Genomic DNA, 18,293 nt, shown 5'->3' on the forward strand with positions numbered 1-18,293 from the left:
CACCCAGCTCTATCTACTCATGGACAACCGGCCTGACTGTGTCCCAGAAAACCTGGACCTGGCATTACAAGCTGTGGCTAGATGGCTCAGGCTGAGTAGGTTGAAACTAAATCCAGCGAAGACAGAGGTCCTTTGCTTGGGTCGCCATGGTCTGGGAGGGGAAATTCCCCTACCAGCTCTTGACGGTGTGCCACTGATAATGGCGCACAGGGACAAGAGTTGGGGGTACTACTTGAGCCTGCCTTAACCATGGACGCCCAAGTAGCAGCCACTGCTAAGTCTGCATTTTTTCATCTTAGGCGAGCGAGGCAGTTGGCTCCTTTCCTGGAGCAGGACGATCTGGCAACAGTGATCCATGCAACGGTCACCTCAAGATTGGATTACTGTAATGCCCTCTACATGGGGCTGCCTTTGTGCCGAACCCGGAAGTTGCAGCTAGTGCAGAATGCCGCCGCTCGGCTGTTATTAGGGCTCCCTAGATGGGAGCACATTCAGCTGGGCCTCCGGGGACTGCACTGGCTGCCAATAATATACCAAATCCGGTACAAGGTGCTAGTTATTACCTTTAAAGCCCTATATGGCCTAGGACCTGCCTATCTTAGGGACCTTCTCTTCCCATATGCCCCCCAGAGAGTGCTGCGATCCGGCTCAAGAAATCTGCTTGTAATCCCCGGGCCAAAGGAGGCCCTGTTGAAGTCAACTAGGGACAGGGCCTTCTCGATCACAGCCCCTTGCTGATGGAACCAGTTACCGGAAGAGGTCAGGGCCCTGCGGGACATTGGACAGTTCCGCAGGGCCTGTAAGACAGTCCTCTTCCGGTTGGCTTATAACTGACCGGCATTGAAATATTGAAATATTCTGACGGAAGATTATAAGATAGCACACTGAGACTGATTGATGTATTGATATATTAGTTGTTTTAATTATGTAAATTATTATTGTATTTTAATTCTTGAATTTTATTGTTAGAATTTTTATGTTGTGAGCCGCCCTGAGCCCGCTTTGGTGGGGTAGGGCGGGATATAAATCAAATAAAATGAAAAAAAAAATGAAAATGAATTATCTACCACAACCCCAAGATCTCTCTCTTGGTCAGTCTCTGCCAGTTCACACCCCATCAACTTGTATTTGTAGCTGGGATTCTTGGCCCCAATGTGCATTACTTTGCACTTGGCCACATTGAACCTCATCTGCCACGTTGACGTCCACTCACCCAGCCTCAACAGATCCCTTTGGAGTGCCTCACAATCCTTTCTGTTTCTCACCACCCTGAACAATTTATTGTAATCTGTAAACTTGGCCACTTCACTTCTCACTCCCAACGCCAAATCATTTATGAACAAGTTAAAGAGCATGGGACCCAGTTCTGAGCCCTGCGGCACTCCACTGCTTACCGTTCTCCACTGTGAAGACTGCCCATTTATACTCACTCTCTGCTTCCTATTAATTAGCCAGTTTTTGATTCACAAGAGGAGCTGTCCTTTTACTCCATGACACTCGAGCTTTCTAAGGAGCCTTTGATGAGGAATTTTATCAAAAGCTTTCTGGAAATCAAGGTAAACAACATCTATTGGGTCCCCTTTGTCCACGTTTGTTCACTGCCTCAAAGAAATGTAACAGGTTAGTGAGGCAAGATCTTCCCTTACAGAACCCATGCTGAGTCTTCCTCAATAACCCGTGTTCATCAATGTGCTTACTCATTCTGTCCTTAATAATGGTTTCTACCAACTTTCCCGGTATTGAAGTCAGACTGACTGGCCTGTCTGTAATTTCCTGGATCTCCTCTGGAACCCTTTTTAAAGATGTGGGTGACATTTGCTACCTTCCAGTCCTCAGGAACGGAGGCAGATTTCAATGAAAGATAACATATTTTTGTCAGAAGATCCACAAGTTCACCTTTGAGTTCTTTCAGAGTGTTAGACTGGATGGGCCATTGGCCTGATCTAACATGGCTTCTCTTATGTTCTTATGAGAACATCTAGAAACTCTTTCTCTTTCTCTCGACCAGAACACATATTGACCCATTCAATCTGCGAGTAGTTAAAATCACCTATTACAACACAATTTGTACATTTTGCCGCTATCTTTAATACTTCCATCATATTATAATTGTCCTCTATCTTTTGATTCGGTGGGCGATAACGAACTCCCATAGTTAAATTTCCTTTTGGGCCCTCTATTTCAACCCAAAGCATTTCTAGAAGGGAATCTTAATTCTCTGACCTCAGTCTTACTGGACCGTATACCCTCTCTGACATACAGAGCCACCCCACCTTCCCTCCCTATCCTTCTGATATAATTTATATCCAGGAATCACCGTGTCCCACTGATTCTTCTCGTTCCACCAAGTTTCTGAAATTCCCACAATGTCTATGTTTTCTCCCAACACTAAACATTCCAACTCCCCAATTTTACTTCGAACACTTCTAGCATTTGCATACAAACATCTATAATTTCCCAGGCAAGCTAGGCCCGCAACCTTCCTCCTGCTGCCTTGAGACTTTGGCAGACAGTCCATACTGTTTGTCACCATCTCAGTGGACAACTCTGTTCCATTACCCGGTAGAAAAGTAACAGCTCTGTTAGCCCCACCTACCTCACAGGGTGTCTGTTGTTGGGTGGGGGGAGGTAAAGGAGATTGTGACCACTCTGAGACTGAGATTCAGTGTATAGGGTGGGATATAAATCCAATATCATCATCTTCTTCTTCTAGAGACAGGACATGGGATTTGTTCCAAGTAATACGATATCCTGACAACTCTCTGAATTCAGTAATGAGGACCATCAATGCTTATACGGAATGTTCAGGATCTGACAGGAGAATGGTTGCATCTTTGGATACAACATAAGCTTTAATTTCTTACCTCAGATCGTATTAAATTTGATGCCTTTTGATTTGCACATGGCAGGAGTTCAAGAGCCAAACCAAATAATAGGGATGAGAGAGGACAACCTTGCTGTATGCCATGGGCAGCAGTGAAACTTTCTGAGCATAGTTCATTACTAAGTACTCTAGATTAAGGCTCATTATAGAGGATCTTCAACCAGTTAATAAATTCTGGGGTATGATATAAGATTGCAATGCAGAGTGCAGAAACTTCCAACACAATCTATCAAAGACCTTCTCTGCATCTAGTGATAAGGCCAACAAGGGATCATGCCTATTTTCCTGGCAGCAATTACATCTGTCATATGTCTGATGTGGTGAGCACCCTGTCTTCTTGGTACAAAATGCTACTTGATTGGAGTTGAGCAATGTATGTACTACAGGACTGAGGTGAATTGCAAGAGCTGTCATAAGGCTTATTTCACTTATTAAGGACATTGACCTATAGCTAGAGCAAAGAAGTAGGTTTTTCCCTGGTTTGGGGATGTCTGTGATAGATGCTTCAAACATTGATTTTGGCAGGATGCCAGTTTTGAGCATTTTCTGTAACCTGAATCAGAAGTGGTATCGGTTCATTACTGAAGGCTTTATACTGTTCTACAGGGTGTGGAGCTTTTACCATTTTTCATATTCTTGAGTGCTGATTCAATTTCTGAATGTGTAAAGGGGGCTGCCAAAAATTCTTGTTGTTGCATACTCAAAGCTGTTAGTTGTAATTTGCCAAAAAACTTTATAGCTTTTGTAGAGGGGACAGGGTCTATAAAGATCTGAGTAAAATTTCTTATATTGCTCATAAATTGCTTTGGGTGTGATATGGATTTGTCTTTGTTTAATTGCTGCAATATAATTATGAGAACAAATTTGCTTTAATCTAAATGCCAGCAATTTGCTAGTTTTTTTCTCAGTTTGCAGTGAGAGCAATTAATTTTATATCTGAATTTCCTAATAGTGCTATAATTTTCACAGGTGGGGTCAATATTATGAGCATTTGTGACATCTTTTAATTTATTTTCTAGTATATTCAGTACTTAATTATGTTGGCATTTTCTGTAGGAAGCATAAGCAATAAGGAAACCTCTCAGTTATACTTTGAGAGTAAGATACATTGGGTAAATTTCCTGTGTGATATTAGTAAACAGGAAATCTTGATGTAAATTTCCATTTTCTTTTGAAAAGTTTCCTCACAGAGCAGAGATGTATTTAGCCTCCAGAGAGGAGATTTTATACCAAGTTTCCCCAGTCTGATTATTAGTGAACAGTGGAATGATCAGAAATAACACATATCCCAATAGAACAATCTTTAGAAAATAGAGAAAAACTTCAGAAATTAGGGAGCCACTGAGAACAAGCATGAGTTAATTTTATGAGCATGGGAAACAAATGTGTATACTCTCTAAGGGGTGGCATAGACACCATATATCATGTAGACTGCTACCACACACATGGCCTTGCAGAACAGATTTTGAGTGCGCTTGTAGTACGACAATTCTTGCTACTTTTGTATAAGAAAGGGTCCATTATTATATTGTGGTACCCCTCCATAACAGAATAATCCCCAAATTATCTGAGTGTTGCTATGACAGAATGAAGTGATTATCTACACTTGACCCATAAATATTGCCTAATATGAATAGATTGATCACATTTAACCAGAAAGAAAGATGAATCTCCCTTCAGTGTCTGATTTAGAGTTAAGGACTTCCATGTGAAGATTTTTATGCAATAAAATTGCATCTCCTCATGCCTTAGTGGAATTCCCAGAACAATAAACCTCTCCCGCCCATTCTTTAACAAGCCTGTCTTCTTGTCCTTGAGGCATGTGTATTTCTTGAAGCATAGTAATACTAGCATGTTGTTTTTAAGACTGTATAGTATTTGCTTATGCTTACTGGGGTTCCCAAGACCTTTAATGTTCCAGGTTGTGATTGTCAATTTAGGCATAGTTCAGTATTAAAAGTGTTATGATAATATTGTTTATGAATATCACTAAGCAAAAAAATTCACCATTAGCCCCATTTAGAAATACCCCATGATCATCTGTCACTGCTGAAGTTTGGGGAATGAGGGAAAGGGTGGGAGGACAAGGAAGAAAAAGTGACCAAGAAAGTTGCAAGAAAGGCACATATAAATGATGAAAGAATGGTTGAAAACTTTATGAGAGTGTTGTTGAGTCTACCCTGTCTTGTCTGAAGCTCCAGTTTCTCCCAGAAGGCCTATTCAGTATTAAATAGCAGTAGAAATTTGAGTCTTTAGTCCAGTATTGATAGAGGAGACAGTCAGTAAATTGGGCCAGCACATGCAGTGGTTTCTTTGGGGGGGGGGCAGGTCTCTTCCGTGTTGGCTATCATTGTTGATACCTGGGGAATTTGTAGAATTAAGGCAGGTGATCTTTGCTTCCACAAATGTGGATAGTCAACCTTGTAAAGTTCAATCAAGCCAAAAAGCAGAGCAAATACAGAAGTTGCAAACCATTGTATTGATTATTCATTTCTGCATTGAATCACCCAGGATCAGGAGGAATAAAATTAAATGAGTTCAGTTAAAAGGAATTTAGAAAGGCCTCTGCTTCACCTGAGGCTTGAAACCGTTTGATCCTGTTGTTGTATCTTACACAGAAAACGTCTGGATATATCATTAAGGCATCAGCAGCATTTTCCTGGGCCAAAGCACTTGCACGTATAAATCGTTTAAGGCGGTCAGTGATTTCTTTTGTCTATTAAACTTTAAAGACAAGCTAGAAAGCTCGGTCAACTGGAATTGGACCCAGATCAAATTAAGATTTCCCTTTTCAAGGATTTTCCCAAAATGTAATAGACAAAAGATTATGGCCCTTGGATTGGTTGCTATATCCCGGATCTGATCCAAGATCCTGTGAGCCCTCTCTATACGAGATCATAATCTTTTGGCTGGGGCAGAGGCTGTTTCTTAAAATAGATTGAACAAATGCCACTGTGCCTGTTCCTTCTAGACGTTCTCTGACCCCCACTATACAAAGATTATTATGGTAGCTTTTACTTTCATGGTCTGAGAGTTTAGAATTGAAAGCTGTTACTTGAGGTTGAAGTTGTTGAATGGAAGCAGAAGTGGGAACATAAGAGTCTTCTAGGTCCAAGATCCTGTTTTCTGCATTTGTTAGCTGTTCATCTGCCTGCTTCTGGAGAGATTTCAGTTCAGTGAGCTCAGATCTGACGGAGAACAGTTCCTCTTGTACTTGTTTAATGCCTTTGGTGTGCCTGAGGATTTCGCTTAAGAGGGCCACAATCAGTGCGTCATCTGTGGCCGCAGTAGGGAGAATAACCTCTTGGTTAAGTTCAGATACAGCAGCCTTCTTCTTCCTGTTAGTCCTCCAACTGCTTAAATTGTTTTAAGCTATCTCCAGATGTGCCCAAGAGCAAAATATGCACAATGGTGTTGTGTTGAACCAAATTCAGTAGAGATGAAGGCTGCTGGGTGTCAATAGATTGGGTCTGCAGAGGCCTGGAGCTCACCTAAAACATGCTTTATACAGCTTGGAGGCTCCGCCCTAGTTGTGCCCTAGCTTCATTCTGGAATTTGTGATGGTTCCTTTTTATCAGATAAGGCAAAACTGAAATCCCAGGGAGCCACTCAGTCTACATTAACAACCGCAAAAAAATGCTTTTCTGTGTATGTAATGGCTCACTGTTCATTTTCATGGGTTGCTAATCAGTGAAATCATATCTTTTTGGAGTGTGACAAAAGCACCTATATTTACATGGGACCTAAAAAATTCAGAGAAAGCATCTAACTCCTTGACATACCATGTAGTGGAAGACCCCAAAGGTGCCCCAGCATCTGAGGATCTTCATTTGTACTTCAGAACAGCTCATTCATATGGCAGATTTACTGGGATAGCAGTAGAGCACCTGATACCTCTAGGAGACTGACTCCATTAACGGCTTATGCAATTAGGCTCTGACCTATATCTTTGTCTAATGTTGCCAGTTCTTCTACAAGTATCCAAGGACTCCTAAAAATAAGCAAGAAGTCTGCTCTTTTCTCTTTCTATTCCCTGTCCCAATTTCAGTTGTTGTTTGTATGGAAGAAAATACAAGTCTACCCAGACCTTGTTTCTTATCCCTTTGCCTTCAGGAGTAAGGCAGATTGCCACAAACAATATGGCATTTTCTGTGGTGCCTTCCTGAAGCCAGATGATTAACGTTTTGATGCTAGGCTTAAGCTTTTTTGTTCTCCTATGCATTTTAAGTTGTGCTTTTAAAATACTAGATTTGGGTTTTATTATGCTTCTGCCCCTCTCATTTATATTATTAGGGTACATGTCTGATGTTTTTAGGCTGTTACAAAATTTTATGTAGTCCATGCTACTTTTGCTGCTTTTTGAATAGTTCTGGTTGTTGTATTGAATTATTTTGGAAACCAGCTCTGGCAGTTTTGTTATTTAGATAAATAATAAAAGGTAGGCAGATGTCTCTGTGCTCCCATAGACAAAGTATGTTGGAAACTGTGTAATGGTATGAAAATTTTAGTGTGCAGCAGGTGGGCCTCTTCAGGATTTTAAAATCATCAAGATCCATCATGGGAAATGAATATTAGCTTTGCAGGAAAACTTCCAGCTTTTATGAACATCTTCTAAGGAAGCAGAAATGGTTCAAGGGAAAAACATAGTTTTCAATTGATCAAAAAGTGGGTTGCAGCTGCATGATTGTGGAAGGTTCATTTGTCTTATAGAGATACACTTGGTTGCTTTAACCATTTTGAGAATAAATGTCACATTAAAGATCTTTTCTTTTCTGATGAAGGATTCTTTAGCTCTGAGAAAGATGATTTGCTGGAAGAATGGGAGATGACACCTGCCTTTTCACTTTCTAGGTTTAATTCCACCCTAATCCTCCATCTTTTACAGGTACTGTTCCTACTATTGATGTTTTCGTTCATGGCAAGCAGCAAGAAGATGCATTTCTTTTGCACTGAATATGTTTATCAAAGAGGGTAGTCTAAATCCACTGCCATGAATTTCAAGACTTTGCATACCTTCAACCCAAATATTTGGTCTGATTACAATTTCTTGCCTGCTGCACTGTGATATGGCACAGATATTTCTGTTTCTGGAACCCCATTTAGCTGTTTTCACAAAACCTATCTTTACTGCCTTTCTCTGTCAATAGGTCTGTTGTTTCCCAAGGAATAGAGCTGTTGTTCTTGAAGGTCAGGTCTCTCTTCTGTTTTGCCTAATCGTTGATTGCTTTTTGATGGTGAGCTGTAGGGATACGTTAACCTAACAGCTTAGGTATCAGGCTAGATATTCTTGAATCTCTCGCTTTTTACACCAGAATTATCCTGTCTTATGAATATGGTCCTGTTAAAAAAACTGTTTTCATCTCCCTTACCTCCTGCACACAAATGATGCTGAACAAAATTGTCTGCCTTGTTGTTCTAGCATTGCCTGTTTGAGAACTATTTGAATACTCTTCCTCTTAAGAGCTGATAAATTCCATGCAGTCATGATCATCATAGGTGCCATAGCTGTGTACAAGCTTCTCTGAATAGGCTTAAATTTGAGCAGATTGATTTAAGATATTAGAAATCTGCTGCTAATCTACTTGGACACACAAACTGAGCCTTTGTGCTATAGTATTGGAGAGAATGGCATGCTAAATAAACATTTATGAACACACCATGTATATACATGTTTTGTGCTGCACCCATTGCATAGAATTGGCAATGCAGCATGTTAGATCTGTGGTTCATCTCAAGTATACAGGTCTCTCTGTGAATAAGAAGAACCCTGCTGGATCAGACCAGTGGTCCATCTAGTTCAGCATGCTGGATACTGTGGAGGGCCAATAGCAGGACAAAGAGGGTGAGGCCTTCTTCTGTTATTGACACCTGGCAATAATATCCACAGAGGTAGTCCCTCTGAATGTGGATGCTCCCTTTAGTCACAATGGTTAGTAGCTACTGGTAGACCTGTCCTCCATGAATCTATCTAATTCTCTTTTAAAGCTGTGCCTGTGGCCCATCACCACATCCTTTGCCAGCAAATTCCACATTTTAAACACTTTCTGAGTAAATATTTCTTTTTGTCCTGAATCTACTTCCCATCAATTTCATTGGATGCTCCTGAATTCTTGTATTTGGGAGAGGGAGAAAAATTGTTCTCTGTCTACTCACTCTATCTCATGTGTAATTTATAAATCTCTTATCATGTCTACCTTTAATGGTCTATTTTCTAAACTGAAAAGTCTCCAACTCTTCAGCCAATCCTCATAGCAGAGATGCTATAATCCCTTAATTATCTTGATACTCTGTACTGTTTCTATCTATGCAATATCATTTTTGAGATACAGCGACTAGAGCTGCACATGGTGTTCCATGTTACGCTGCACCATGAATCTGTATAATATTGACTGTTTTATTTAGTAGACAAGGGAGCAGTAACAATACATAGAATTAACCAGTTCATACAATCTAATATATATGCTGGAGGGCTGTGGCTGGCCGAGCTCTGAGAGTGATATACCCAGATATTTTTTGTCATTAGTAAAGAGACTGGAAATATCGGTATGATTTGTGGGGGAAAATTTTATTAACAAGTTTGAGATACAACTCAACTCAAGAGGCTCATGATACATGGAGCAATAGCTTTTTCTCCAGTCCTCCTTTCCATGTGACTTTTTTGTGGTTGCACTCCCTCCCTCAGCCAGCAAGCTGTTGCAGGCTTGGTAGCAGGGGGGCTGTGACTGGCCGAACTCTATTGTCCCCTGACAGGTTTGCAGGCCTGCTGAGTGTGGGGGAAGTGATGAATCCCCCTCCTGAGCTGAGTTTAGAAGAAAGCAGGTCAGCTAGTCTCCCCCCAGGTTCTGAGTAGCTGCAGTGTGTCAGTTGGTTCCCCTGTGAAACATTTCACGCCTTTTCTCAGGTGCCCCCCCCCCCCCCGGCTGCCCCACTGGAAGGAGGGGTGGAATTACAGAGGGCAGTGCAGGGTTCCACCTTAGTTTCATAGCTGTTATAGGAGCTGCATTTACTAACCTTGGTGACAAAATAAAGAGAGATGCATAATGATGCAAACAGTGGTCAATGATTTATATGGTACATGTGTGTTTCCTTTTGGATAAATTGTTGAGGAGAATAGGTTAGGATTTAAGAACTGTCCTTTAAAACCTTGGCTATATGCCAAAGAATTGCTAAGGACAAGGAATTTAAATTGGTGGATTTGAGCTGAGTTGGTAAGACTCATTGATTTGAAAGGAAAGAGGGACTTTTTGACTTTGGAGGAATTGGAGAACAGAGTTTCAGGTCAAATGCCCATATTCACTATCTTCAACTGATTCATGCTATGATGGTATGTTGATGGTATTAAGGACTATGAATATATGTTGGTCATTAAATGGTATTAAGAATACACTGGGTGGCCAGAGTCATCCTAAAGGGCTTTTGGCAAAAATGTATGCAAGTCTTTGTGTGTGTATGCGTGTGGATTTAAAATGGAATTGCAAAAACAGGTGGGAAACTGTTCTAGGTTTGTCTCACTGAAGGAATGGGAGAAAGCATTTTATACGGTTTCTAAGGTGTTATTAAAAGTTGGGATCAGAGAGAATTGTTTGAAAATGCTTTATCATTGGTATTTGACCCTTGCAAGATTGGCTAAGGTTTCAGGAGGTTCTGGCATTTCTTGGAAAGGCAAGGGGATCCTTTTTTCATTTATAGTGATCTGCCCATTGTTTAAAAACACACACACAAAACACTGGAGAAGTTTAACAGTGTGCATAAAGAAAGTGAAATTATTTAGCAATGCTCATTTATTCACTGACTGAAGATCTACTTATCGAATGACCTGGAATACTGGTATGAATTTGTCTCAAAAATTACTATTATCTCAATTGGTCATTGTGGCAAGACTGGCACTGGCACAGAAATGGAAAGACCAGTTGATCCAATGTTTGGGACTATGGATAAACAAAGTATTGTTCAAATGGACATATATGGACTTAGAAAGGTTGGTTTGCTGCTAAATTTGCACATACTCGGTAAGTATTTGCATTGCAGTGGAATAACCATAAAGGCTATTCCAGTAATGGAATTTGTTTGAAAGATGGTTCTGTGTTATCTAGAGTTTGGGAAGATATGGGCAATATGAATTTTTAAATTTAGGCTTATTATGGTGGTGCGGTCGTAGGGCAGTGTAATTAATGTACACTTAGGTAAGGCTTATACATGTCAGGTGATGAGTGTAGTTGTATATTTTGTTTGCATTGAAATAACATGATTTAATAAATATTGTGCAATAAAAAACATTCATTTCCTGTATTGAACAGGTACACCAAGTCTAATTTTGGATGACAGTGAAGATGAAAATGAGACATCAATATTTGAGACAAGTTGCCAGTCAGGATCACCAAAGAAACAATTATCAGCTGCTGTACATAAATCCTACCTTCATTTTACGATGTAAGTAGATTGACTTTTCAGTGCCCTGACAGCCCTGATTAACATTTTTGCAGGCTTGCAGCACCCACATAAACGTTATTTGTGACACTGCTTTGGGAGTGATATGTATAGACCCCAGCAAAAGTGGATTCTTGATGGCTAATGCTTGAAAGTATTGAAAAGTGTATTGATAAACTTTGTTTTTTCCAATATTTAGCATATGATGGTGCTTCTGTTCTGAAATCACATACTTTCACAAATTGGTGTCCTTTGATGGTAGGAGTTTAAGGAAAATAAACTAAAATTGTTCTTGTACTAGTTAAACATCTAATGTCAAATGTTTAGCTTGTTTACATTGTGGGGTTAGCTCCTCCCTTTTTAATATTCCCGTTAATTGGTATTCACAACCATTCGTTTTAATTATATAAGTATAAACAGGCATATGGTTACTTGAAAAAAAATTTATGTAGGCCAAGTTTAGCTGTTTTTCTTTTTTTCTCACTTGTTTCCCTTAAATGCACATACTCCATGTACTCGTTTACAGAACACACTGTAGAATTTTCTGTTACGAGACACTAAGTGGTTTAGGATATAATACTTCAGTAATATTAGTGTTCAGAGATTCCAATTATGATTTTACTTGTATATTACCTTTAGTTTGCATTATATTTTACCCGCTATATTTGAAAACACAAAAAAGTCTGATTTCCAAAGATACATAACCTACATTTTGGCAATGGTAAAGGCAGTATATAATCAAATGATCTCATGTGAACCAGAACGGCATTGTTTCAGGTATGCCAAACTTGTTATCAAAATGTTACTGTTTGAGACCAGCTTTTTTTTGCATACATAGTAAAAGCTCTGTTAACTGACATCTATGGGGAATTGGGGTTGCCAGTTCATCAGATATGCTGCTTAGCAAAGCTTTTACCTGGCTTCAGATGGGTGTGATGGAGCAGCACCTACCTGAGGGAGGGGATGATATGCAGGTCACTCTGCCAGAATGCCAGTTAACCAGGTGCTGGATTTATTTTTATTTATTATTTGTTCGATTTATATCCTGCCCTACCCCACCAAGGTGGGCTCACAATAACAAAGCTTTTGTTGTATATACATAATCCTAAACCAGAACATATCCAATTACAGCTAAACTACAACTAAACTCATGACTTGTCTTTGCTGGGGAGCTATGGCTCAATAACTTTTGAATGTCTGCAATAAGGAAGCACCTGAATACTGGGTGTATTTGCCCTGGATAGTCCAGGCTATCTCATCAGGACTTGGAAACTAAGTAGGGCCGGCTGTGGCTAGTACTTGGATGGGAGACCACCATGGCAGTCTAGGAGGATTGCTGTGTAGAGGCAGACAGTGGCAAAATACCTCTGAATGTCTCTTGCATTGGAAGCCATGTGGCATCGTCATAAGTCAGCTGTGACTTGATGACAAAAAAGTGCATCTGCAACTTAACTGCAAGTGTGATGGTGTAATTTATTTTGCCCTCTACTAAGCACTTAGGGGTGGTCAACAGTATGATACAAGAAAAGTGTGATCAAACACATTGGTCTAAGAAAGCATTACTTTTGTTACAGGTCAGCTTACCACCAGCCCACCTCTTACAGGCCAAGATTACTGCTTTCTGGAGAAAGGGATTCAGGTCAGACTACACACCTTGCTCCAGCTGTATTGCACTGTCTTGAAAAATTTGCTGTACACAGATTAGATCTGCCAGCACTTTATTCAGTCAGTGCCAAAACACCTGAGGAATCCTGTGCGCAGGTTAGTTGGAGTTTATATTTTCCGCTTTAATTTAGTTTGTCTCATGTGCCCAGTGCCTTGTTTGTGCTGTATGGTCGTCTTTTCATTCTACATTTTGGTACTGATATATGCGATGACATGGAATATTAGGGGCTAGTCATGTAACACCCTTATGTAAAGAAGAAACTTTAAAGTAACGTAAGACAATAAAAGCCTGTTGGGGAAATCCTCCCTTTCTAATCACTTACTCCACAGACAGCTATGCAGTGATGCAAGGAGTACCTTTCCCATGAGACCTCACACAGCAGTTGAGATCTACTCAAGGGGGCTCCTGGCTGTGACCTCTGTTAGATGCAGGCATCCCTGGCAAGGGCTTGTGCCTTCTCCAATACTAGGGGAGTTGTGCTGAGCCTCTTTTGTTACTCAGTTTCACAGGGTCTGCAAAACTCATCTTGCCAGAAAATTTTCTCTTATTACTTTGAACACATGTTTACTAGCTTAAACCTTACTAGTGTAAACACATGAATTTGCATTATATTGAATCAGACCATTGGGCCGTCAAAGGTCAGCACTTCCTTGTCGGTTCTGTGAAATCTTACACTGTGATCATTGTAATCTCAAGTAGGGGGCAAACATGTGATGCAAAATAGAGAACATTTTAAGGTTAGAGAAGGAAGATGGGTAATTTAGAAAATGAGATGTGAACTGTGGCAGTGGTGCCAGCTTCTTGGTTCCTTGGTTGGAGGGCATGTGCATTGTTCGTGTGTGTATGTGGATGCTTAAGGAGGAGTGGAAGAAAGCTGGAGCTGCAAATACAGTTCCTTGATTAGGTCAACTCTGACTTACTGGATAGGATTTTTGTGTCTGAGGCTGGTGTGGGCCCAGTATGCCGTGCTGGAGGAAAACCTGTAGCCAGTGCTATGTGGCATTCAGAAGGTAGAAGAAAGGGATTGACTGAACCAGGCTAAAATGTATTTTGGCTGGTAGGGTCAAAATGAATCAAAATAGCTAGAATGATTAGGAGCAGGGGTGGAATTCTAGCAGGAGCTCCTTTGCATATTAGGCCACACATCCCTGATGTAGCCAATCCTCCAAGAGGCTACAAAAAAAAGCCTTGTAAGCTCCTGGAGGATTGGCTACATCAGGGGTGTGTGGCCTAATATGCAAAGGAGCTCCTGCTAGAATTCCACCCCTGATTAGGAGGGTTTTGTTTTGTTAGCTGATTGTTGTAATTAGACCGAGAAATTACACAGCTTGGCAAAAGCTTTTGATTGACCATATGGAAAGACAAATCAGCAAGACACTCCATTAAAGTGCTTGGGAAACCCTGTCAGGAAAGTGGTCTAGCTTTTATTGTACTGCTACACCACACAGCAACTCAGTTATGACAAAGCTGCTGAAACTATGGTTGTGTTTTAAACAGCTGCGGTGTCTCCTGTGGAGATGCTAAAAAGCTCATAGAGGTACAGCGCTTGTGTGGATTGTAGTTGGAGAAGACATCTATATAGCTTCCAAATCCAGATATTTCTTGTTAACCTCCATCTACATGCACAGCTCTTAGTGACTAAGGATAATTTGAACCCCCAAATCTAGTCTTTGTGGAAAATATTTATATTTAGACCCAGCCCTCAACAAAAGTACTATTAAAACAGTAAAAGTATACCTCATGAGAGCAGTTTGATCATGTGTTTATAATAATTTTGATATCAGTATCTTCCTTGACCAGATCTTTCGTGAAGCGAGAAGAACACTACCGAGTATTGTTTACATGCCTCAGATTGGTGATTGGTGGGAAGCTGTCAGTGAAACTGTGAGAGCTACGTTTCTAACTTTGCTGCAAGACATACCATCATTCTCACCTATATTTCTACTCTCTACCTCTGAAACCATGTATAGTGAACTGCCTGAAGAGGTGAGCATGAACTGTGATTGCTTGAGGCATGAAAAGGCATAGTGTAGGTCCTGGTGATCTTGACACAGAGAAATTCCAGTATATGCATGCTAGAACTTGCTAAGACTTGGAGGGAATTGTCCATCTCAGAAGCTCAGAGGAATCTTTTAGAACCTTTTAAATAAGCTGGTTGTGATCCAGTATAATATGGGATGGAGGGGGGGAAAGGACACTTCTGAGTTTGGAAATTTGGGAGGGGGGAATTGTTTGCATGCATCTCTACACAGAGGGCTGAATCCTACTGCTCTGCTCAGCACAGAGCAGATCTTTCCTCCAGAAGAAGTCTGCTAGGGAAGATAGCTTCAGAGGGTAGTTGTGTTGGCTTGCAGTAGAACAGCTAGCTTCAGGTCCAGTATTACTTTAGAAGCCAATACAATATTTTTAGGCAGGAGCTTTTGAGAGTCAATGCTCTCTTCATTAGATGTCTGACCAAGGGAGCTTTGACTGTCAAAAGCTCACACCCTGAAAATCTTGTTGGTATCTAAGGTAGGTGTTCTACCACACAGAAGCAGTTAGTTGAAGGGAGCAGTAGGATCCAGCCCAATTTTTATCTGAAGCTGAAACTTGAAAATAACCTTGTGTCATCTATAAAAGAACATGAAGCTACAAGTAAAACATTTTCTCTTTCAACTTTTTCAGACCTCACTCTCTCTAGGGACCTACTTGTTTGATCTAATAATGTAAATGCCGTTCTGCTGTATTTGCCAAATCAGCTGATGGCTTAACTAAATTCAGTAAAGTGGTGGGTGGTTTTTTTTGCCCTGAGAATCACATATTGGTGATTTTCCCCACTGTGGACATAACTGTTAGTGTCTGACTGTCTTCTCTGTACCAGCAGTGTAGGTGAAATGCTTTTTAATGAGATTAATAAAAGGGAACACAGGCAGTGGCAAATCAAATGCAAGACTGTGATCAGGCAGGCAAAAAGGGACTATGAGGAGCATATTGCAAAAAACATAAAGACCAACAATAAAAATTTCTTCAAATATATTAGAAGTAGGAAACCAGCCAGGGAAGCAGTGGGGCCCTTGGATGACCATGGGGTAAAAGGATTACTGAAGGAGGATGGGGAAATGGCTGAGAAGCTGAATGCATTTTTTGCCTCCGTCTTCACCGTGGAAGATGAGAAGTGTTTGCCCGCCCCAGAACCACTAATATTGGAAGGGGTGTTGAAAGACCTGAGTCAGATTGAGGTGACAAAAGAGGAGGTCCTACAACTAATAGACAAATTAAAAACTAATAAGTCACCGGGTCCGGATGGCATACATCCGAGAGTTCTGAAAGAACTCAAAGTTGAACTTGTGGATCTTCTAACAAAAATCTGTAATCTTTCATTGAAATCTGCCTCCGTTCCTGAGGACTGGAAGGTAGCAAATGTCACCCCCATCTTTAAAAAGGGTTCCAGAGGAGATCCGGGAAATTACAGGCCAGTCAGTCTGACTTCAATACCGGGAAAGTTGGTAGAAACCATTATCAAGGACAGAATGAGTAGGCACATTGATGAACACGGGTTATTGAGGAAGACTCAGCATGGGTTCTGCAAGGGAAGATCTTGCCTCACTAACCTGTTACATTTCTTTGAGGGGGTGAACAAACATGTGGACAAAGGAGACCCGATAGATGTTGTTTACCTTGACTTCCAGAAAGCTTTTGATAAAGTTCCTCATCAAAGGCTCCTTAGAAAGCTTGAGAGTCATGGAGTAAAAGGACAGGTCCTCTTGTGGATCAAAAACTGGCTGAGTAATAGGAAGCAGAGAGTGAGTATAAATGGGCAGTCTTCGCAGTGGAGGACGGTAAGCAGTGGGGTGCCGCAGGGCTCGGTACTGGGTCCCATCCTCTTTAACTTGTTCATAAATGATTTAGAGTTGGGAGTGAGCAGTGAAGTGGCCAAATTTGCGGATGACACTAAATTGTTCAGAGTGGTGAGAACCAGAGAGGATTGTGAGGAACTCCAAAGGGATCTGTTGAGGCTGGGTGAGTGGGCGTCAACGTGGCAGATGCGGTTCAATGTGGCCAAGTGCAAAGTAATGCACATTGGGGCCAAGAATCCCAGCTACAAATACAAGTTGATGGGGTGTGAACTGGCAGAGACAGACCAAGAGAGAGATCTTGGGGTCATGGTAGATAATTCACTGAAAATGTCAAGACAGTGTGCGTTTGCAATAAAAAAGGCCAACGCCATGCTGGGAATTATTAGGAAGGGAATTGAAAACAAATCAGCCAGTATCATAATGCCTCTGTATAAATCGATGGTGCGGTCTCATTTGGAGTACTGTGTGCAGTTCTGGTCGCCGCACCTCAAAAAGGATATTATAGCATTGGAGAAAGTTCAGAAAAGGGCAACTAAAATGATTAAAGGGCTGGAACACCTTCCCTATGAAGAAAGGTTGAAACGCTTAGGGCTCTTTAGCTTGGAGAAACGTCGACTGAGGGGTGACATGATAGAAGTTTACAAGATAATGCATGGGATGGAGAAAGTAGAGAAAGAAGTCCTTTTCTCCCTTTCTCACAATACAAGAACTCGTGGGCATTCGATGAAATTGCTGAGCAGACAGGTTAAAACGGATAAAAGGAAGTACTTCTTCACCCAAAGGGTGATTAACATGTGGAATTCACTGCCACAGGAGGTGGTGGCGTCCACAAGCATAGCCACCTTCAAGAAGGGGTTAGATAAAAATATGGAGCAGAGGTCCAGTATGTGTATATATATATATATATATATTTGGCCGCTGTGTGACACAGAATGTTGGACTGGATGGGCCATTGGCCTGATCTAACATGGCTTCTCTTATGTTCTTATGTTCTTAAATTATTATACCCATTTTTTTTAGTAGTTACAAGGGTTTGATATTCTAGCAACTACTCCATTTTCTCCTGGGGTTCCTTTTGTGAGAGCATTGCTTAGATGCTAGCAACCTAAATGACTCTGAACTGGTTTAGATGCTGCTGTTCTCATGTGCTTGCCACTGAAAAGCCATTACCCAGCACTTACATGCTGCCTGCCACTAATATTGACCTATTGTGAGACCTAGTATCAGAGTGAAAGAATAAAGAACAGGTAAATAGCACGAGAACCAAACTTGAATATAGTTTACACCTATAGTATACTATATTTGAATATAGTATATGCATTACAAGATGCTTATACTATATTCAGTCACATTGTAAGATGCAATTAGATATAATATGTGCATTACAAGATGGGTTAAGGATAGAAATAATATTGCTGTATTCCACTGATTAGGGGTGAAGTTCCAGAGTTGTGGTATGCAACTGTGGTGAATTCCTACC

The 18,293-nt window shown here is 40.8% G+C and overlaps 1 protein-coding gene across 3 annotated transcripts in view; it reads left to right on the top strand.

The window, feature by feature from the left end:
- The window catches only part of ATAD2B (ATPase family AAA domain containing 2B), a 112,479-nt gene that overhangs the window by 56,662 nt on the left and 37,524 nt on the right, over positions 1 to 18,293 (top strand). For all 3 annotated transcript variants that reach the window (XM_060233416.1, XM_060233430.1, XM_060233423.1), the window contains exons 17-19: positions 11,182 to 11,314; positions 12,886 to 13,072; positions 14,778 to 14,963. In XM_060233416.1, the coding sequence (XP_060089399.1) occupies positions 11,182 to 11,314; positions 12,886 to 13,072; positions 14,778 to 14,963 (506 nt within the window). The remainder of the gene's footprint in view (positions 1 to 11,181; positions 11,315 to 12,885; positions 13,073 to 14,777; positions 14,964 to 18,293) is intronic.

This window comes from Heteronotia binoei, chromosome 1, assembly GCF_032191835.1.
Source record: "Heteronotia binoei isolate CCM8104 ecotype False Entrance Well chromosome 1, APGP_CSIRO_Hbin_v1, whole genome shotgun sequence".
Taxonomy (NCBI): domain Eukaryota; kingdom Metazoa; phylum Chordata; class Lepidosauria; order Squamata; family Gekkonidae; genus Heteronotia; species Heteronotia binoei.